The 22,918-nt window shown below is 42.9% G+C and overlaps 2 protein-coding genes across 8 annotated transcripts; one reads left to right on the top strand and one right to left on the bottom strand.

Annotated features, from left to right (window-relative positions):
* Window positions 1–117: 117 nt before the first annotated feature.
* pla2g6 (phospholipase A2, group VI (cytosolic, calcium-independent)) lies at window positions 118–12,049 on the bottom strand. 7 transcript variants are annotated; one of them, XM_020102644.2, is made up of 19 exons: window positions 11,894–12,049; window positions 10,277–10,497; window positions 8,930–9,139; window positions 8,649–8,829; window positions 8,312–8,499; window positions 7,956–8,052; window positions 7,574–7,756; window positions 7,366–7,474; window positions 6,491–6,607; window positions 5,631–5,721; window positions 4,482–4,645; window positions 4,251–4,401; window positions 3,217–3,353; window positions 2,899–2,976; window positions 2,510–2,664; window positions 2,293–2,344; window positions 1,751–1,866; window positions 1,539–1,612; window positions 118–1,159 (listed from the first exon to the last, which is right to left on the bottom strand). In XM_020102644.2, exons 2-19 carry the CDS (start codon window positions 10,489–10,491, stop codon window positions 1,015–1,017), a joined length of 2,463 nt encoding a protein of 820 aa, XP_019958203.2. In that variant the 5' UTR covers window positions 10,492–10,497; window positions 11,894–12,049; the 3' UTR covers window positions 118–1,014. The 7 variants fall into 7 exon arrangements, with proteins under 7 accessions (XP_019958203.2, XP_069387097.1, XP_019958205.2 ...); XM_069530996.1 differs by lacking the exon at window positions 11,894–12,049 and adding an exon at window positions 10,966–11,097; XM_020102646.2 differs by lacking the exon at window positions 11,894–12,049 and adding an exon at window positions 10,970–11,091.
* Window positions 12,050–13,311: 1,262 nt separating this feature from the next.
* On the top strand, window positions 13,312–21,356 carry cbx6a (chromobox homolog 6a). The gene is made up of 5 exons (XM_020102648.2): window positions 13,312–13,703; window positions 15,560–15,603; window positions 15,754–15,819; window positions 16,475–16,541; window positions 16,865–21,356. Exons 1-5 carry the CDS (start codon window positions 13,635–13,637, stop codon window positions 18,116–18,118), a joined length of 1,500 nt encoding a protein of 499 aa, XP_019958207.2. The 5' UTR covers window positions 13,312–13,634; the 3' UTR covers window positions 18,119–21,356.
* Window positions 21,357–22,918: the final 1,562 nt, after the last annotated feature.

Genomic DNA, 22,918 nt, shown 5'->3' with positions numbered 1-22,918 from the left:
CTTCTTTAACTCTTTTAATGGCCACAGTGATCAATGAATCAAACATACAGGGGCAGAGAGACGCAGAAAGAATTAAACCGCAAACAACATGTTTTAAAGAAACAAGTCAGTCATGGATGGATCTGTAAATATTAATATAGTTTTATTATCATACCAGTATACACTTCAGTAATTAATCCAGATACAAAAAACATCATTCATTTGTTGCCTCAAACTGAAGTTGTGCAGGTTGCATTGAGTCGTCTCATTCTTTGTCTTTCCACTCAGTTGATAATTCAAGTCTAGTCTCCAGACCCAAAATAATAGTTAAATATTAAAAAAGGTAGCTGTGAAGTTAGATATCCTGTTCGAAGTCAGTATAAATAAATCATAAAGCCATGAAAAAGAATTGTGGACATAGGAAACGGTTTAAATTTGGGTCCAAGGCAGCACTTTTTAATATCGCCCCCAGATCATCCAAGTGCTTCATTATAAAGCAGATTTCTTATTTGTTCTATAATATCACCTCATGGAGAATGTGAAGGTAGAATGTGCCAAGGAGCGTTGGAGTTTAAACACAACCAGTGAGAAATGAATTAGAACCTGTTCACACTCTATTTGACGCCAACCACTGAGAAGAGCCACAATTAGCTCACATGCGCTACATCTTGTCTGATTTGGTTGAGAGACCACTTCCTCATGGGTTTAGTCTGTATTCACATACTCAGGAAGGTAAACTCTGCACTCTGTCCTTCACCGCTTCCGGTACAAACAGAAAACTTGATAAAACACGATAATGATAAGGTCAGTGATAAGGTCACATGATGCTACATAACCTGCCGTTCAGTACGCAATGTGAAGTCAGTTGTTTCCTCAATTACAGTAGATTTCAGTGTTTGTATCACACCAGTGGCTTTGTGCCCTGACCAGCCACTCTCATCTTTGACTCCACCTCTCCTGATATGCACCATCTCTTCTGCCCTCTCAGTCCGTCTGTCTTCTCAGCCTCCATCTCCTCACGATTTTCTCATGCGGTCACTTATCCAGTAGCAGATTAGCCAGGGATCGGAGGATATCTCTCTTCTCATATAGGTACATCTGAGTTTCCCACAGCATGTCCACCAGGACCGCGTCACTCACCTCATCCAGCATCACCTCCTGTGACAGCTGGGGGCTCAACCTGCACAAATGAACACATTGTAAAGAGTTTTAAGATACTTTCAGGTTCAGAGACATTAATATGAAACTGCAAATGAGCCAAATATAGAGTTATGGATAGCTCTGCATACTGTTAATGTCTGTATAAACGGTCATACAGTATATAATGTAATTAAATGTAACTCATAGTAGAAAAGAGGATTTCTGAATCCCATCTGCTTGTTCTGAGTATGACCTTTTTCAGGTTAAGAGAATCAGAAAATGCTGTTTAAAAGAGTCTCTTATTCAGCCTATTGTCTTATCCAGATGTCAGAGTATTGGTGTGTTAACCTATACTGGACGAGGGCAGAGAGCAGAGTTAGTGGTAAATAAGAACCAAAGCAAGTTCATTGTCAGCAAACCTGTGATAGATGGTGTCGATCATCTCACACCAGGCTCTGGCTCTGTCCACTGCACAGCCATCAGAGTCTGTGCACTGTTCAGTCAGAGAGGAAGACAATTAGGCTACAGCATATGAAAAACACAACTCTCACTCATGGGACAGATTCATTTTATGGTTAAGAGTCCAACAACAAAACAAAGAGATGGAAGCAGCTGCCGTAGCTCAACTCACACAGTCCACCAGCATCTTGCCCAGCTCCTTGGCTCCTACAATGCTCTTGGCCAGCTCCAGAGGATTGGAGGGTCGAAAAACATCCACAGAGCTCACCACCACCTGGGGGGGTTTACCTACAGACGCATGTTTATAACGTGGTGCGTTAGGCCTTGATCTAAATTTATCATTGCTGTGCTGTGCAGATGTTCCTGGTAGAACAGAGCTGTTTCTGCATGTTAACAGTGAAGGATTTAAGACAACATGCTGGAGTTCAGGAATAAAAGGTGTCCAGCCATGTCAGCTTTCCCTGTTACACAGACACTGATCAGGTTCTGCTACGGAAATAAAGAACAACAACGATGCCTACCCTCCTTTCCAACTTCGTACCTTTTAAATAGAATGGTCAGGGGGAATAAGGCCTATGGTATGAGATAGACATGCCATTCACACTCCTGCCAGCACCAAGTGGTTGTGGACACTTTCAGTTTGAGAAAGTGATCTTGACTTTTGAATTAAGACATATATTATTAGTTGTGATCAGACACAATGAAGTGGCCTACCTGTCCCCAGGGAGACGACGATACCCAACTTCTTGATTTCCTCCCTGTGGCCCTGAGAGGCAGGAGTGTCAAGATGAGTTAGAAAGTGACAGAACAGATAGAAAGAATGATATAATGACAAATGAATACTCAACAAATCCATGTAGGTTAACGATTGAATGTGCAATTATTGGAAGAAAGAGGGAGAAATAAAAATATTACGCTGCTCTTTTCCTACCTCTGCTTTGAAGGATTTGTTGTACTGATGGATTTCGGACATGGCGTCCAGTGTCGGGTTATTGGCCAGCAGCCCTCCATCCAGAAAGCGGCCCATTGGTCGGAAGTAGGTGGGAGCAGCCCCGCTGGAGCGGGCAGCTCGCCACACGAGTTGTTCTGATGTGAAGACAAAAATTTGAGAATGAGCCAAAACTGCAGTTTTCAAACTCCAAATTTCAGAGAAAGATGGTTAATGACTAATCTAAACTGCACAACAGCAAAAAAACACATTCATCCATGGGGCGGCTGTACTTTTAAACGTCTTAATTTACGAGGTTATAAAACTTTGACAGAATTAAAATCTTTGTGAAGCTGTTCCTTGCTTGTCGTCTCTCATTCACACCCACACACCTTCATCTGTCACCTTCCTATGTTTTCTGCGGGGCTCCTCTGTGTATCCTACTATCAACAAATCCTCATCCTCCCATCCTGCAACAACAACACGGCGACAACTGCACTTGTTCTTGGACACAGTGACACACAAACTCACATGGAGGGATTTGCATTCACACACAGCTTTTCATTTCCTGAATTAACTAAACTGAGTCATTGTTTTTACTGTTGAGATTTAAAGTCACTAAAGGTAAGATTTTGACGCCATCCAGTGGTAGTTTTAATGCACTCCATGTGCAGAAGGCCAATGCACACAAAGTGGCAGTTCTGGATTACCTTGTGGGATGGTGATTGGTTTGAATGTGGCAGTGGTGGCGTATGGAGGCTCTCTGTGGACAGAGGGAGGGTTGTAGTTCCTGAAGATGTGCAGCTCGCCTGGATGTCTGTCTGCCAGGACGCTGGTCACCATCACCCTGCACACAAACAAACGAGTTGAGAGAAACAAGAGAAGAGGAACTGTTAAAGAGTAGGGGGATAAAGTGCAGCTGCAGAAGCAAAATTACATAAATTCACGGCAACTGTTTTTTTACTCTGTTCAGTGGTTTCAGATGTAGAGTTGAATGTTAAGATGAACAAAATGACAAGAAAGTGAAAGCACAATATCTGGATCCCCCTCCTGCTTGGCTGCAGTATTGATCATAAACCCAACCTCCTCCATGTTAGCAGGTGGGACACGGACCAAACTAAAAGGAACGCATTCAATATTATTCTTCCAAAAATGGTGTCTTTCATTTTATGTAGCTCCAAGTAGACTGATGTATGTTCAGATGTTAATTTTTCTGTTCAGTAAGGTTCAGTTATTAGTTATTTGATGCTAGAGAAACATCATGATTGGCAACTGAGACAGTCTCAGGATTGGTCGAGCATGTTTTGGACCCTGATTCCACATCCTCATATCATGATTTCTAGTTTTGGAGCTCTGGCTCAAGATCGCTGATGGCAGCGCAAGTTTCAGAGCAGAGACATTTTCTCCCAAGCCTAAAATCAGCTCAAACCTTCAAAGGCGCTGTATTTTCTCAAACTGACCAGTCACAGTAAAAAAAGAAGGCATTTAAAGATAATTTCTCCAAGCAGCAGAAACTAAAGAACAAACACAGATCACCACAAGAAAGAAACGCAGCCTTCTTTATGGGAGCTAATTGGCTGAACACTGAATCTTTAAGAAACGTTTTTATGAGTATTGGTTTTATTTTTGCATATTTTCCTGTGGTGCTGTATTGGTAGTTTACACAATCATGTAGCTAACATTGGAGCATTTTATTACTTAGCTTGTGAGAGCATTGTGAGCCCATTCAAACAGGAGCTGTTACCTCGGGTATTGGACGTCTGTCATCTTGGTGTTCTCCCCAAACTCTTTTTTCAGGAAGTCCTCCAGCGGTGCGGACTCATAAGGTCGCGACCCCCTAAATACCTGCTCCTTCATCCTAAAGTATAAGCAGCGCAGGTACTCCATGGACTTACCTATGTATAAAAGAACCGCCATTATTGTTTTGATGCAGTTTTATACAAACAATGTGAAGTATAAAGGGAAAAACACAAACCGTGGATTATAGCGAGGGCCAAGATGCCCCCGGTGCTCGTGCCGGCTACCCAGTCAAAGAGCTCTCTGGTGGGTCGACCGGCCTCTTTCTCCAGAGCGATCAACATCTGGATCAACACGAGACCCTTGATACCTCCACCATCCAGACACAGCAGACTGTCTATCCTGCAGCAGAGGACAGGATAACAGAGGACAAAACAACTTCTTTACATCGGAGAGCTTTGTCGTCTACAAATCAGCAACATTAAGATCTCTCTTATTTCTAATCAGAAAAAATAAATAAACAAGGATTTTTCTTTGTCTTAATAAAAACTACAACCTCCACCCTCAACATCTCACAATGATATAGTTAAGTCCAATTCAATGAAACAGAGAAAATACAACCACTTTCATATGTCAATAAAAAGCTGCCTAATTATTACAGCCACTCTCAGTGAACCAGACACAGATGTGACAGCTCTAACCCTGTAAATCCTAATATGGAATTACCATCAGTCTAGCCCCAGATTCCAAATGATAAAAATTCATATAAATTCAAAATGTTTATAGCCTGGTGTTTATTGACACTCACCATTATTTCACTTTCATGGGGAAAATAAAGGCCTGAGATGGGAATAGATTGTTGTAATAAAAAAAAAAAAGTATTTTTGTGCTTTTGTCATATAGTTAAAGTGGAGAGAGGAGATGTTGGGGACAGAGAAGGGGAATGGCTTGATGAAAACAGTCCGGCCAGCAGGGAGTCGAACCTGCTGCTCGAGACATGCATGTCTATTTAGTATGTGCCCTAACAATTCAGTTATCAGGTAACCCCCTAATTTCATTTTTATAAATATTTTTTACAATTTTCCACTATGCGAGGCTTGAGTCCTCCTGCAGTGGCCGCAGGTCCGTTTATGATCCAGCCCTTTGCTGCTTATCTTCCCTTATTCTCTCTCCCCATGCCACACTTACTATCCTGTCAATAAAGCCAAAATGCCTGAAAAAATATCTAAACCAAAAATGACTTAGTATCATATAACAAAAAGGGAAAATTAAAAAAAATACAAATCCCAGATAAGACTTTTAAATTCAACAAACAGCCTCCTGCTCGACCGAACAAATAAGAGTACTCTCATTTCAGAAAATGATATAAAATGTGTCCAATACTCACTTCTTTTTCACCATTCTGCGTCCGTCCACTTCAGACGGGCCTCTGCTCATCGCACTGATTGTAGCCCCCACATGCATGAGGTCGTCAAACCCTGTCAGCCAATCACAACAGCTATTGGTGGTGATGACAATACAATGGTCCAGTAAGTGATTGGTAAATGATGGAAGACTTAAGGGGGCGTTGGGTTTTCTACAAGCCACACGGGAGGTTTGCTATGAAAATCTATTCAGTTAAAAAAAACTATATTAGATTTGGTATAATAAGTGTTACTTTATTTGTGAGTTAGGCCAATAGGTTTAAGAAGAAATAGTTAAACTATACTTTTACAAGAACTATTATTATTAATATCAGCATCAACATTTGGGAGTAGAGCAGTGCTGCCTACTCACATTCATATTTTGGGTGGCTGCTGACAAATAATAAATAAATAATCTAAATAATATTACACCCTGTGATTGATGTTTTAATATGGCTAAAGTCATTATTTATTTACTCTGACAAGGAGGTCATTTTTTGTCCCGGTCTGTTGGTTTATTTATCAGGATGACTCGAAAACGTCTGAGATAGATTCTCACCAATTTCCCAGATAATTCATCGACTGCTGGGCCTTGGCAGAGGTACGTGTACCATCATATTTCTTATTTCCTACAGCAGTTACATTGCATTTTAGAGCTGATTAAGATGCTACACTAAGTTAAACTGGATGAGAACAATCAGCCTAACTGCCAAACTGTAATGAATATAAAAGAGTGATTGAAAATGTAAAAGGGCTTCACAGTAAATTCAGCTCCTCGCTGACTCTAGACATTTAAATTGTAGAAGTGGAGCCGTGAGGTAAATGTGAGGTTCAGTGGTGTTACCTATGGTTTGAGACTTGGCCTTGAAGGAGACGGGGGAAGGGCTGCCAGGGGACGGAGGGTGGCAACGCTGGACCCCTACACTACACAGCATGTCCAGCAGTATCTTTCTATTAGGACCTATCGTGTTAACACACACGCAAGCAAGTCAATGTGTTAAGACATGCACACACCACAAACAACAGAGAGACAGAAGAGAAAGAGAGAGAAAAGAGAGAGAAAAGAGAGAGAGAGAGAGAGAGAAACATGAGCAGGCTGTTAGCAAGCATCATCAGGCATTTTCAAAAATCAATAACAGCAAATTCTATTCATCACCATTTCTGCTTGAGAGAATCATGGTGGTTTCATACACAATCATATCTATGTGCAAACAACACACAACATGCAATTATCTCAAAATAAACTTATTATGACTACACAGTTAACTACTATTGTTACTGCCGAGAAGGTGAAGACACATATACATTAAACAATTTAGATTTTTTTGCTCTACTGCACAATTAAGGGACCAGCTCAGTTACTTTGCCTTTTCTACAGTTCTCTGTATTTTTATGTCTTTGGACTGTTTCTTGTGCTTTAACATGCGATGTGAATTCTGCATGCGAGAATCATCAGTCATCATGACACTACACGGCAGAAAGATTCTGTACTGCACCTATAAAACGTTTCAAAGAAAACCACATGAGATCAAACACAGGCAGTTAGATGACGCAGAATAAGTTCTACAATTTTATCACACAGGTCACTGTCAAACCTCAGATTTCCTTTCTGTTCCTTATTTTCCTAATTTAGCCCCTGTCCTCTTTCTTTCTCACAGAATCTTTCGTCGATCCCTCTCAGTTCCTCGTCCCTGCCCCCGTCCCTCCTACTTCGTTTACCTTTGCTGGTGCGAGCAGCGATCAGTCCGGGGGTTTCTCCCAGGTCGTTGTGGATCTCCACATCGGCACCGAACACGATCAGAGCTTTGATCAGCTCCATGTGGTCCATCTGCAACCAGAGGAAGTGGATATGCGTCATCCATCTTTTCAATACAGCCTATGGTTTTTACCTGGAAGATAAGACTAGAGATGTATCCTGTCCACCAACCTTCATAGCCAGGTGAAGGGCTGTGTTCCCATCCTGGCCCTTCAGGTTGGCATTTGCCCCGTGGGTGAGCAACACCATGGCCGCCTCGAAGCGCCCCCTCTTGGTCAAAATGTGGAGGGCGCTCTCTCCGGTCTTACTGAGGTAGTTCACTGCACAGCCATGCTCCAGCAGGATACGACACAACTGACACAGAAAAAAAAAAACATGAATCTAGTCTGTAAACTCCTTTTAACACATTTCTAATTCGAGTTGGTTTGAGCGACCAGAGAAACACCAGTAACAGATGACCATCACTGGCACAGAGCGGTTTATCACTAGAATGCAAGTGTGTAATTTAACAGATTTCTAACCCTCAAAAATCCATGAAGTATTATTTTATTACCTCGGCAGTTTTGGCCCAGTGCAGCGGCGTCCCTCCGTACAGTGAGTCTTCAGCCTGGAGCTGGCCTGGGTCGGCTTTTAGGATCTCCTGCACACAGCTGACAGACAAACACACATTGAAAGAGGACTATTTACTATTAAGTATTAAAAACATAACCCATTGTCTCTAGAAAACACTGCATAGAATCCCCTGTATTCACAAAAAAGTTCTTAAAAGCTTTTCATTTCCTTTAAAACAATATCTTGACTTTATTCAATAACCTCAACAGCTTCACTACACAACATTAGAATAGAATATGATAGAATAGAAAGCCTTCATTGTATTGCACAGAAAATACAGCGGCTCATCATCCTCACCCCTTCTCGCTGTACTTCATGGCACTGTGGATGGGATAACCAGTGCCGCCGACCACATCACACTTGGCTCCGCCGTCCAACAGAGCTTTGACGGCCTCCATGCGTCCCATACGGCAGGCCACGTGGAGCGGCGTTTCCCCGTTGCCGTTCAGCTCGTTCACCCCCGAGCACAGCCGCGAGCACAGGACCTGGATGGACGACAACATGGTTTTGTTGACTTCCATAGCAACCTTTTGTTACACACTGCTGATTTCATGATGCACTCATTGACCATCCTTTAGAACATGAGGGGGGGGGGGGGAAGTACTTCTGATTCTGAAACTTCACTCCTGCTCACCTGGATGACAGCAGGAGAATCCTGCTTGGCGGCAAAGTGCATGGGCGTCTCTCCGCTGCGGTCTCTGATGTCAGTACGGGCTTGGCTTTCCTCCAACAGCTCCTTCACGCACACCAAGTCTCCACGCTCACATGCCAGATGCAGCGGCGTCTGACCTGATGCGTCCCGAGAGTTGATCTGACTGGAAACAGAAAAAGGACGGGGCATGGATAAGTGACTCTTCCCCGTGGGGGTATAAAGTTTTTGCTGCTGTTGTACAAGTTTAACACATCCAATCTTACCTCTGTACATAGTTATGTTTGAGACAGTCTCTCAGGCCCGTCTCCACGGCGATGTGGGCAGCGCTCCAGTCCTGGTGGTTGCGGATGCAGTCCACAATTGGCTGTGTGGTCTCAGCCTTCAGAGGAAGTGTCTCGTAGAAGGGGCGAAGTTTGAGAGCATACTGCGCAAACCAGTTCATGGCGTCGCCCTCCGATGCCACCTGAAACAGCCTGGTTCAAACAGGACAGTGGATGCATGTTAAAGATAAGACGAAAGAGAAGTTTGAATATTATAGATGAGTACAGTTGTATTTAAAAGTTTGTCCGAACCTGGAAATTGTATATTTGTTTTGGTTTTTTTTAAGAGTAAATACAATCTTTGTAGCAAACAGACATTAAAAGTGAAACTTTCTCCGATTGTTAAATGTTTATACACAGCAAAGCGTGTTTCTACCCACAAATGTTCAAATCAGGGGATTATGAGGTTTGTACTTCATGGTTTACTTTGAGGTTTACGGTTCATTGACTTGTTTGTAGAAGCTTCTTTCTTTTCTGTTCCAGTTCTTTAAAACAGTTTCTTTTCTTGTGAACGTTTGTGAAATAAAAGTGAAAGTGCATTACCATTTGAAGAAAGGCTCATTGTTTATGTTTCCTGTGGGGCTTGAACTGATTTATTTTCACTTCAAAGAATCCAAATAAAATCTAATTTTCCTTTTGCATACAACTGTATTTCCCTCCACAAGAAAAGATGACTAAGAAAAGCCCAGAGCCTCAGAGTGCCTCATAATTTTGTATTTGATGTGGACTTTTGGTAATAAGAATTTTTCTTTCTTTTTTTGTTTCCTCACACTAATATACATTTGTGAATTTTACATCACAAAACAGATATTTGTAGTTGCCGTGACACTGAGTTTTAGAAGTAGCTTTAACAGCTCTATGATGATTAGCACGAGTGTTTTAGCATGCTGTAAGTTTAATCCATTTATAATTTATAATGTTAGGTCGACAGGAATCATAATGTTTGCATTAGAGGAGAACTTCACTCTGTGGCTTTACACTTCAATTCATTCAAGATAAAGGCTCTGATTTAGTTCAGCTGCCTTGTTATGTAGGTCAATACTGGTCCAGCCTGAAGATGTTCTCGGCTGAAGGTTGGAATCATAGACTGTATATAAAGACAGACGAAAGGACAGCTCCCAAAAAGTGAAGCCAAACGGTCCACCTGGTGCGGGCAGTAGTATAGGTCATAAACCACAAATGTCCAAATGTCAAGACGGCTGAGACTCTTGATCGGTTCCAACAAAAGACACATCAGCACTCTGTGATAAGATCTCCACTCTCCCACTGTGTCATGCACTCAATACTGACCTCAGAACCACTGAAGGCGTCTCAGGGCACATAAGCAGGCAGTCCCATGACTGACAGTGGGTGTTTTTGTATAAGAAGATGCGCCCCTCCTCTTTCAGCAAGCATTTGCCTCCTCCACCATAGTCGGCCAGCGGCACTTCCCTGACCCGGTAGGGGTTGGTGAAGAGGGTCGACACAGAGGAGACTGTGTCCAACAGCCGGCCAAGGAACTGCATCGTCACCTGATAGAAAACAGAGAGCTCTGTTGTTACCCCGGTTCCACCATGAGCCGGTTCTGAGCCAAGGCCAAATCACCAATCGGTTCTTGGTGTTTCAAATGCCAAGGAACTGACTCTCACCCGCTTTAATCAGGGGCGTGACTAACAAGACCATCAAGATAAGACCAACCGAAACATTGTGACCACCATTTTTAAACAACAGGGTTTGGGCAGGTTTCAACAAGTTACATTCAGGACTTTTAAAAGTCAACAGAAGTAGCATTAAATGATCATTAACAAAATTAAGAATGTTGAGTATTCTCTCTGAAACGTATAGAGTGACATTTACAGTAACATATCCACTGATGTATACAGTGGCTCTAGGCTGCGTAAGAGCCAACTAAAAGGTTCTTAACATGACCGCAAGTCAAACCAGCTCAGAAGCAGCTCCGGCACCAAATTCTCCTGCGTAGAAAGGTTTAAAGACACGACCTACGGGGAAGTCTGTCTGAACTCCATCGGGTAGAAAAAGATTTTTGGAAGCCCTCGTAGAAATAAGCAGCTCTGGCCTCTCTTGTCACCGCAGCCGGAGGGTTTGTTGTCAACAGCAATGAATGATTTATTTTACCCGCAGGAGGAAATGATGTCACGACTCAGGAACAGCAACAGGTGCAATAACCCTTGATATTTCCTCTAATGGCTGCTGACAGACCATAACATGTGGTTAGATGAGTGGAACAAAGGGACTGCACCATCAGAGAATTTGCAGGTTGTAACTCTTGTTATTCTGTGGATGTGCCTGCATCTATTGCAGGCAATTAATGTTTTGTTTTTTTTCCTGTGGTTTTCATACATTTATATTAGTGCATCACCATTTACTTCGATTGTATTGGATTTGCATGCAACCCTTTTTACCCCTGAAACTGAAAGTGTTTTCTGAACTCAAACACTGAGGAGATAATGAGTGAATTTACATTTCTGGGTGAACTACCCCTCAAAGCCCAAACTGTGATTTGTGAATATGAGCTGTATGATGTGATTGATTGATTGATTGATTGACGCTAATGACACCAGCTCATAATCAGCTGGGCCAACGCCACAACATTAGCAGATGATAGCAACCCTCCCACTTCCTGTTCACTCTTACAGGACCTTTTAGTCACTATGGAAACCGTCTGGAAACGAGGCTGGTCCATTTAAAAGACGAACAAGTGTCGCCATTCACCCCTGCTCACGAGTTTCCACTAATCCAAGATCAATTTGAACCGGATCTAAAGGGGGCGACCCAGTGTCCGCTCCTGATCCCCGTGGGTTCGAATCTCTCATTTCTAACCAGACTAACACTCGGAGGCAATTATCCGGAGCACGAGCGTGTCCGCTGAGCTCGTTCAAAGGTGTCAAAGTGTCTCTCGTGTCTCACCTGCTCGCTGTCTGTCCTCGTCTCTGAATGACTTCTGACAACAGAGTCAACAACCGCGTCACTGCAACCGAACGTGACGCCGGACCGATGACGGACGGGGCTCTGCTCCAATCGGAGATCGGGAACGGCGGCGCTGCCAGGCAACGTGGGGGCGGGGGGCGGGGCCCTCCGGCACAGAGGAGAGTTTTCTGGTTGAGCTCATTGTGAATTAGAGCCGAGCAATAAAACTGTGATAATTAAGGTTAAAGTGTAAGATTTAATCTGAAGAAATCATAATATAATGTTAGTACACAGTGAGGTTGTAGATCACATTGTTTATCTACCTCAAGACAATTCAATCACAAAAGAAAAATAAATAATAGAGACCCTGCTGCTCAAAACCTGTTCACTCAAAGCTCAGTGAAGCTCGACTTGATCTGGAGAATCAAATGACGCCTGTTGATTTATTTATAGTTTATTGATAATATCACCTCTCCACGTTTAGTAGCAGAGAGGACGAGGCTCTGCTTGTTTTAAGTATCCTTTCCCCTTGTTTGTGGTTTAGGTTCTATGTTTTTGTCATTTCTTTACCTTTTGTTGTTGCATGGTAGTTTAGGGCCTGTTAGATCATTCTTGTTTGCTGTTTTTGCTCCTCTCTGAAGTGAACAAACTGCTCATCTCTTTTTGTAACGTATGCTCTGTGGGGATGGGAAGATTGGGGAGCCACACCGCAGGTTATGTCAAAGTTTACTCTAGACCACGGAAAGAAACAGCCTCTGGTGGGGGGACCACTTGTGCTTTTAACATCATGGCTACGGTCCAGACACCGTGAGCTGTCTGTGGATCCCATTGGAAGATAAGATAAGATAATCCTTCGCTACTCCCACACTGGTCTGATTATAAGATAAGATAAGATAAGACCATATAAGATCAGATCTGTCTCCATGAGATAAGATAAGTTAAGATCATTTTAGATCAGATAAGTTAAGATGAGATAAGTTAAGATCAGATCTGTCTCCATGAGATAAGTCAAGTTAAGATCAGTTTAGATCAGATAAATTAAGATAAGTTAAGATCAGATCAGATGAGATAAGTTAAGATCAGATCAGATCAGATAAGTTAAGATCAGATAAGTTAAGATCAGATCAGATCAAATAAGTTAAGATCAGATAAGTTAAGATGAGTTAAGATCAGATAAGTTAAGATCAGATAAGTTAAGATCAGATAAGATCAGATAAGTTAAGATGAGATAAGTTAAGATCAGATAAGATCAGATAAGATCAGATAAGTTAAGATGAGATAAGTTAAGATCAGATCAGATCAGATAAGTTAAGATAAGTTAAGATCAGATCAGATGAGATAAGTTAAGATCAGATAAGTTAAGATCAGATGAGATAAGTTAAGTTAAGTTCAGTACATCAGATCTCGACACACTGGTGCTCGGTGTGTTTCCATGTGTTTACAGAGAAGTCATCATGGCGGCGCCTCCTTTCATCATCACAGCCATGTGAGAGCAGCGCGCGCTTCTTTGCATCCTCGTGAGTGTCTTCTTCGTTGCCAGGACGACCAGAGGGGCTGACCCCGGCCACGTGACAGGCTGCAGCAGTTGTAGTAGAGAGTGTGTGTTTGTGTGTGTGTGTTACAGAGTGTGTGTTGGTGTGGGTGTTAGTGTGTGTGTGTGCCGCCCCTCGCTCAGTTCTGCCCGGGCAGTCAGTGGAGCTGTTCCCCCCGCAGACAGGCAGCTCAGTCCGGGGAGCTAAAGATGGAGCAGTCGGCGACGGGGGATCGTATTTTCGCCGCGGAAGCCATACTGAAACGCCGCGTCCGTAAGGTGAGACACACCGCCGCCGTCCCGCGTCTTTCGGCCGCCTGCAGATGTTGGCCCGCGGTCAGCTCGGCTCGGCTCGGCTCGGCTCGTGAATTTACAGCGCCAGTCAAGGGCCTCGCTGCTGGCGGATGCCTGTAGTTAGCCACAGCTAGCTCGATGCTAACTAGCACAGGCGTGTTAAAGTAGGGCAATAAAAACAGCGACACAAAGAAGAGGCCGGGAGCTGCGAGAGAGGAGGGAAATGGAGGGGCCTGACTCCTCTGCTGGAGCTAACAGAGGCTAAAGCTACACGGGCCACTATCTCCAGGAGAGAGGAGGCTCATGTTGTTGGAGAGGCTGTGCTCCTCTGCAGCCTCCGAATCACGCTTCATTAAAACGCATTAGTCCCAGATCTCGTGTCCTGTGGAGGAGGCAGCAGCTCACCAACCACAGCTGGTTGGGGTTTTTTTTTATTTTTATTTTTTTATCAGCCTGTTGTGGCTTGTATACTGAAAAAAAGACCCTATAAATAAAGGGTGGATGCCATCTTAAGAGACTGGGTACACACAGTCAGGCCTCCGGTTACTGAACTTCACAGCTGGCCCTCCTCCTGTTGAGATGCAGATGTGCTTTTGTTCAACCTAAACTGGGCAATTCCTGTGTCACAGCAGAAAGTTTTCAGGTGTAACACACCACCACAGGAAATACACAATCATTAGAACATGCTCCACAAAAGTGTTATGTGGATAAATACAAAGTTTATTTCCATCTTGGACCAAACAAAACTATTTGAATGCAAACACAAAATCTCAAATCTTGAATGAAAAGGAACAGAAAGAGGAATAATCATTAATAAACAAAGCAAATCATTCAATGTAATTTTAAAAAAAATAGAAAGCTGCTGGCCAACACAGCCCCTAACATCCCTCCCTATTAGTTCCTAAGTTACAATTAATTTTATATAATTTACAGAAGCTCACAACATGATTTACCGGTCACAACAAAACTCAATTAAGACATTTAATTGAAATTACTCAACATACTGGCTTTAATAGTTATTTTAAATATAATGTCTGTTTTGGATTCTCTGGTTTCACCAGTACAGCCTGTTTTGGCTTGTATACTAGAAAAGACCCTATAAATGAAGGGTGGATGCCATCTTAAGAGACTGGTACACACAGTCACTGCCCCTTCTTTTTGAGATGCAGATGTACTTTGTTGAACCTAAACTGAAGTTCCTGTGGTGCAGCAGAACGTTTCAGGCACAAAACGCACCATACATGATATACAAATACAAGAACATGCTCAACAATACTATAAAACAATAAATATATCAAGAATGAAGATATTATATTCCGATGTAATCGAATCGCCTGCACGGAAACAGACCAGAACTTCCATATAAAGGCTTGATGTGAGCTCTCCATTCAAATTTTATTAAGAGCGACGCTTCCATTTTTTGGCAATGCAGATATTTAATGGTTGCTGTGCAGCTCATGTTCCTTCTGTGTGGAAAAGGGTTTGTGAAAATCATGACTTCATCGAGTGTATGGGATTTTAAATGGGAGAGGGTGAGCTCAGCGGTAAAACATCCACAACTAAAAGTGACGTTCCCTAACTGAAATATAATTGAGCGCAAGTATGATGTTTGCCAGACGAATATCCAACCTGACAAGGACTGAAACATGGTTAGATTAATGTAATTATGTTGTTCTGCTTGAAAAGTGTCCTGCAGGATTTGATTCCTTGTAAGTGACAACAAAAATCCAACAACTCCCAAAATATAGATTAGCGTAGGACTAAGATCGCTTTTAAAATCTGTCTTCATTGTCATATAATTGCTGCTTTCGCTTATCCACCTTCTGTCTTGTTTTCTGCAGGGGAGTATTGAATACCTGGTAAAATGGAAAGGATGGGCAATGAAGTAAGTGCGACTCATAACGATGAATGTAATGTAAATATCACAACCCTCGGTCTCTTTAAAACGAGGTATTTCTCTGTGCTGTGTTTTCAAAATGTCCTCATATCAAACCTGAGATGTGGATTAAGTGGTTGTTGCTCCATCCTTGTTCAGGCACAGCACCTGGGAGCCAGAGGAGAATATTCTGGATGGCAGGCTGATAATGGGCTTTGAGCAAAAGTGAGTAAGAGCTGGTACACGATGATAGAACATGCACCATAGCTGCTGTCAGAGCTGCCCTCGTGTCCTGACATTTTCTGGTGGGGCCGTATGTGACAACGTAAATGTCAGTTGCTCCCGACATTTTTTTGGAACTTTTCCTCTCAGCCGGAAAATGTCAGTGTGAGAATACAGCTGGAAAATGTCCAGAAGCCGATGGGCATGTTGATGGTGGTTCTGACACGTGACGGACACAAAACTGGAAGAATATAAATATCTCAGGATGCACAAGAGGAGTTATACATGTAGGATTTCAAATCTTATAAAGCTGTCTGTTCTCTTCTCTTTTGATTATAAAAAGTCCATCTGAGCTGAAGTCCTTTATTTCTGCTGCCAGTGCGATGCATTGCTGGATGTGAGAGTCGACGTTAAGAGTGAAGCTAAAAACAGTCGCCACGAAACTGACAAAACTAAAATGAGACATCAAGTAGAAACTAGAACACGAGAAGACAGAGAGCAGCCGTCTTCAAGCAGTCTCTGTCTCTGACTGCTCTACTTTTACACAACCACAACTTTCATCCACCTTCTAATTTGATTTGTTTCATATAGCTGCTCATCGAGACGTCTCACTCTGTTTTTAACTTGTTTTGGTGAACTGTTGTTTCCCCTTTTTCAGGGAACGGGACAGGGAAATGAACGGCCCGAAGAAGAGAGGACCGAAACCCAAAAACTTAGTCATGAAGGTAGATTTTAATGTTTGTGAATTTGCATGATTTGAGCTTCATGTTCTCACGAAGGGGTCAAAGGTGGTGTCGTTGGCTGATTTAGATGTTAGATATATTTTTTTAAATTTCTTTTCACCTGCTGCCCAGCTGCATTTAACTTTTTGGTATTTAAGCAGCTTCTTTCGGCATCTGCATCTGGACATATTAAACCTGTAAATGTTAGACTAACATTGGAAGCAGATTGAATATTTTAAAATCCTGTTATTCAACTAAACTTTTTCCGTGAAAGTCAGAAACTCCCTCCTGCAAACACGGGTTCTTAGGTGTATTGTTTCTTTCAGGCACGTGGTCATAAAAAAGAGCCCAGCAGCCAGGCCTCCAGTGTCCGCCAACAAGCATCCAGCGCCCGCCTAGCCTCCACCGCCCGTCAGACCTCATCTCGTTCCTCTTCCATCCGAGCACCTCCCTCCTCTTCTGCCTCACCTCGTCAATTGGCATCTTCGTCCACCTCTTCCTCAACTGTTGCACTCTCTCCTAAACTCAACTCCCTCGCAGCCACCCACAAGCTAAAGAAGGACATTCACCGTTGCCACCGGATGTCAAGGCGTCCTCTGCCCCGCTCAGACCCCATGGGGCCTACTTTCTCCAACCCTGGTGGTTTCCCCTCCCGCATGCATGTCTCCCCGTTCTCCGAGACCGTCCGCATCCTCAACCGCAGGGTCAAACCACGAGAGGTCAAGAGAGGTCGGATCATCCTCAACCTGAAGGTCATTGACAAGCCAGGCAGGGGTGGCACAGCTGCTGGCAGTAGGAATATTTCAACCGGACGCCAAAACATCCCTTCACGCAATCGCATCATTGGGAAAAAGGGAGAGGCCCCATATAGACCTTTCCAGCCTCCTCTGAAGATGCTGGGGTTCCCGATGTACGGGAAGCCCTTTGGGCTGCAGTGTGGAGGCCCTGCAGCTTTCCCATCCCACCCAGGGTCATGCTCTAGCACAGCGACCAGGGACGGCCACACCAACTCCTCTCAGTACAAGTCACCTCCATCTCCTTCCAGCTCCAGCGGCTCTGAGGGAAAACCTCCCACCACCTCCCAGACCCCCACTGGAGCCTCACCTTCCAGCGAGGATCCCAAAAGAGCCAAGCAAGCCGCTTCCGCCCCATCCTCGGATGCAAACCCAGCGGTTTCAGCATCACCTTTCCTCCCCTCCTCACCCTCTTCTTCATTGGAAGACAACGACGAGGAGGCTGGTGCCCTGGACCGTGTGGAGCCCTCAGAAGGAGCCAGGAAAAATCCTCGCCAATGCCAGGCTAAACGTCAACCGCCCACCACTCCCCCCTCCGTTCCACCCGGGGACCAGAGCTCTGCCCCCACCGAACCCAAGAGGGTGCCTGCCGAGGGAGACCCTGACTGGCATCCCGAAATGGCGCCAAGCTGCAAGGATGTTGTGGTCACTGATGTCACCACCAACCTTGTCACCGTCACAATAAAAGAGTTCCCCTCCCCTGCCTCCCCCTCTGCTAGCCCCGAAAATGCCTCCTCCCCTCCCCCTGCAGCCACCTCCGACGACCCCTCCCCTGCCAAGCCATAGGAGAGCAGATGTTATGAAGTCGATCGCCATTGATATGAAAATATCATGCCAGTGTTGCCACTTCAGCCCCCTCCTACCTGCTCCTTAATGGTTTGTCCATATTTGTGTATCGATAAATGAAATGTACCACCCAGCCATTGAATAGTGGGAAAAAAAAGCATATTTTTATTAAAAAGAAAATATATGAATTTGAAGAGGGGCAGCTAATACGCCCTTGTCGACGCTTAAATTGCCATATTTTGATCAATTGCACATCACTGACTCTTGGGAGCAGACGGAGAGGAATGATGTTTGTTTTCTTTCACTCGTTCCAGACATAATGAGTTTATCTTGTTTGGTGTAACACAAACAGGAAGTGTTGTCCATCTGGTGTGTTGCTTGAGCCTTTATCAAGTGACTTGTTGGTGCATTTGAAAGAAACAAATATATTTTCAGATCCACGCTCTGCGGCGGAGGCCGATCCAGACGGCCTTCAGGTGTTATGCCAATTTCCCGCCCCCTGTTTTCATCTGAAGTCCAGCTTGTTAATGATAAATGAGGTGTTGTGTCTTTGCACTTAACATAGTTGGACTCTCATATTGCATCAATACAGCGAGGTAAATGCAATGCACTTGACTGCATCAAAACAAAATGACCTATTCTATGTAGTTCATCAATTTTTCAAGGCCTTTTCCTCTTGTTCTCTTGAACGCACATGCATATACGTACAGTATGCGTAAGTATTTATATGCACGCACAAACCTTAAAAACTGCAAAGAAAATACTAAAGCAGTAGTTTTTAAGTTATTGCTGTCCTTACTGTCTCTCCTTGCTTGCCTTGTTTTCTCACAAACCCACCACCTTTTTCTGAAACGTCCTCCAAGACTCTAAACTGGCCTGTGGTTGGTCATGAAATATTCTCCTTCACGTCTTTTAACTTCTCAACATGTCAAGGTCTAGAGGGTCCATGAGCTGAACACAGTTTTTAAACTGAAGCTACCAACTGAGAGCAGCTAAAAAGTGTCACTTGTTGAAGCTGTGAGCTACTTGGTTCGTGTTAGTTGCTTGTTCAAAACTTAACAGGTTTGCCTGTGAATATCTTCTTCGTTTGGCTGTCGTGGGTCTGTCTTTCAGCCAAGTGCTTTATCTGTGGTCCTGATGACCACTCTAAGTCTCTACAGTGCAGACACTTTGGACCGGAGAAGTCTGGGATGGAACCACCGACCTTCTGGTTAGTCGACGGGCTAGTCGACTCCCGAGCCGCCTCTGATGGGAGCTGAGGTTCCCCTGCTGCTCTTGGTTCAATTTTTTTTCTTCATGAAGGGTAAAAATAGCAAGACAGTGATTGAATTACACAACTTTGTGTGTGCCCTCTGTCAGTGGCATCATGGGACAGCTGGAAACGATGTCATGTAGCTTGATGGTCAGGAAATAATCTTCACTTCATAAGGTTTGATCCTTTAAAAAAAATCTTTATTCGAGACGGTAGTCTTTCAGTTTGAGAGCAGGACCTATTGATTTAATGTTGTAATGCTTTCAGTCAAAACCTTGCACTTGCACTCAAATAGCCCCTGCTTGTGCTCTAACTGTTCAATTGCACTCAGATATTTTGCTGCTTTGACGGATTTTCCGCACCGCAGCTTAAGCTCTTCTTGCGCTCAGACCTCTTCTGTGCAATAGTGAAAGTGAAATATCTGCTCTTGGATTTTTTTTTCTTCTGAGCTTGGACTTTTTTGTCCAAATTCCCCGACCAGTGGAATGTCAGGTGTATTGTTAAAAAGTGAAATAGTCCAACGCCCACAAGCTCTTTACCATGAAACTTTTTGACCCTCAACAGAATCTGAAGTTCAGCCCATTGAACGCAGACTCCAAACTCTTTCTCTGGTGCTTTCTGCTCTTTCTCGACCTTCCCTGACCTTGACTTTACTCTGGTGTACCTGTGTGTTACAGTATTCAAAAACAATCTTCCGCATGTATTGCCTTATAGCTGCTCCACTCAACCCCAGTTACACTCCAGGCGACCTTTGCCTCGTCTTACTTGGCTCCTCTCACAGAGAGCAGATTTAATAAAAACACTCTCAAACCATAACTTTAGTGTGGTAACTTTAAGAATCACCTCATCGTAAACTGTAATAACATGACTGCTTTTGTTATCATCTTCTCTACAAGTCTACAAACACTGACGAGGAAGATGTCGCCTCCTCTCCTGTCACATACTGGATGGTTCTAGTCATCGTCGATACTGTTTCAATACTCAGTGATGGGTTACAAATGGAAGGATTTATTCCAAAATGACAGATCCATTATATGAAGAAATAGACACTGTTGTGAAATGGTCAATAGCTCAAATTCAAATGAAGATACTTTAAAGAAGGACAGTTCTTAACTACAATCCTGATTTGTGTGAACGGACTGAATCGTCTAGAATTTTCCAGAAACACGATAAATTAAAGGATTATTTTCTCCTCCGAATGGATATATATCGCAGTTTGGAATAGATGTTTTCATCTACTATATCTTTAATATCTTTAAGTGGTGGATAGAAGTGACTCTTGCAGTTGGTAGATGTGTAAGGTGTTAGGCTGCTAAGCGACGTTTCTCGTTCTTTTTCTCTCATACGGGGTAGCACAACTCAACTTAGTGGCCTCTCGTTCAACCAAATAGGGCTGTTGATTTTCTTATTTGAATTTTTAAAGCTTTTTTCCCCCTTTTTAAATTGTGTTGCATTTATATATATATATATATATATATATATATATATATGATGTAATTTTAAGTGCTGGAGTAATTTGGCACTAATTGAGGAAAAAAGGAAGGATCCTTTAAATGTACGGATAAATATGCTTAATGAATTGACATTGTGCTTTTTAAGCTGTTTTTCCCTTTGTACTGTACTTTAATAGTTTGGTTTTTTTTAAATATGCATAATGGTGTTAATGTGATGCTTTTTATTTGAATGCCATTTTTTAAAAATAGTCCAACATGGGTTTGCGCAGAAGACGAACCCTGACTGATTTTAATGTGTGAAGACTGTGGTTCTGTCTGTTTTTATGCTAATATGAATAATGTACATTGTATTGATGGTAATGACGAGGAGGTGGAGGATAATTATGACATTGAAATGTATCTGAACTTCTGAAGCATGTTTTGCAAACCCTTATTGTACAGATTATGTATTCAGTGTCATGTTAACTGTTACCGTTGTTGCTTTCTGTGTTTCTTGTACAAGGCTTTTAATTAAAAGCTCCTTTAAAAAGCAGCTTGCTTCCTTTTTCATTTTGTTTCCTCTAAGAAACGTACGTCCTTGAATAGAGGACGTCCACAGGGGGCTATGTATAGAAGCAAAACCCTGACTGAACATCTACAGCTATTAAATCCACTCATATATATATATATAGAGAGAGAGAGAGAGAGAGGACAAATGTGTAAAATTCAGATCTCTTGAGGTAAAAAAATTACTTTTAAAAGGAAAACTCCTCTGTTTCTGTTTGGAAGTGGCCAAATGAAGGAGACAAATGTTCTACAGCTTCATTAAAAACAAGAAAAACAGCATCACTAACCTGTTTTAAGATTTCAATGTACATAAAGTCTGCCTTTCATTTGTGCCTGGAATGAGCTCAATCAAACATAGTGAAATCATCCCCTCCTTAGCTTTAATGACAAACTGAATGGACATACATTTCATGGCTTTTCACTGTACATGTCTTCTACTCCCATCAGTCAGTCCGCCTGGTGCCACAGGGCTGCGCTGTTGAGCTGCTGTCGTGCATTCCGAGCAGCTTCTGTTTTCAGGAGGAGTGTGAGGGCCGGGGTGATGATGAGGTCGTCACGCCTGGGTTTTCATCTCTCAGTGTTTTGATGCTGAGATGAAAAGCCACATAGGTGGAGTTCAAACAGATTTTATTCATCTGTCTGCTGCTCAGACACGTGAAGGAAGTGAAGAGAAGAAGAGGGACGTGGTCCTGCGGTGTCTCCTCACCGTGTTTGTCTGTTCCCTCTCCGGCACGACACCACCAGGCTTATGAGCCAGATGGAACTGAACAGTGGTACGAGTGGCCTACATCTGCAAGTGTGTGTGTGTGTGTGTGTGTGTGTGTGTAACATCCACCACCTCTGCAGATTAATCCACAATCTGGGCGACTGGTCTCTGCAGGGAAGCTCGACTGGAGTGGGGCTTGAGCCTCTGGTTATGTTGGAGGTTTGTAAAAATAATAATAATCATAATAATAATGATGGTTTGAGAAACACAGGATACTCATGGAAGACAGCATCATGGAAAAGTTGTCCTTAAAAACAAGAAAGGCCAATAAATCCAAATTAAAGATGGAAAAGATGACATCACATTTAGGCAAGTCTGTAAAAATGGGTTTAAAGAAGTGATTTGAAAGACGTCACTGAATCTTCAAGCTGAAGCTCGAACGTTTACGCTCCATTGGAGTATTTCAATTATTCCACATTTAGCCCTGACATACATAAATTCCATATGGATAAAAAGAGTCGACACATTTTCTTGCTGGTTTTTGTCGTTGCAGGAGAAATAAAGTAAAAGCTGGAAATGTCTCATTTCTTTGTGTGAATATTTTTTCCCTGTAGAAACCTCATGTAAGTTTTGTGCAGATATTTCAGACTCAAATCTCATTTCACAAGCTTCGGTAATGTCGGAGGGAAGAAAACGTCTCACAGGTCTGAAACATCAGAGTGAGAGACAGAAGTCACACAGGGATTAATGAATCATGGAAGAGAGTTGATGCTCGACAGACTGAGAAGAAACGCAGCAACACGACGAGCTGTACTTTACATTCACTCCTTATCTGCACCAGC

Source organism: Paralichthys olivaceus, chromosome 8 (genome assembly GCF_024713975.1).
Source record: "Paralichthys olivaceus isolate ysfri-2021 chromosome 8, ASM2471397v2, whole genome shotgun sequence".
NCBI classification, from domain to species: Eukaryota; Metazoa; Chordata; class Actinopteri; order Pleuronectiformes; family Paralichthyidae; genus Paralichthys; species Paralichthys olivaceus.
Note: the sequence above shows the minus strand (reverse complement) of the source record. Positions and strands in the feature narration are given on the sequence as shown.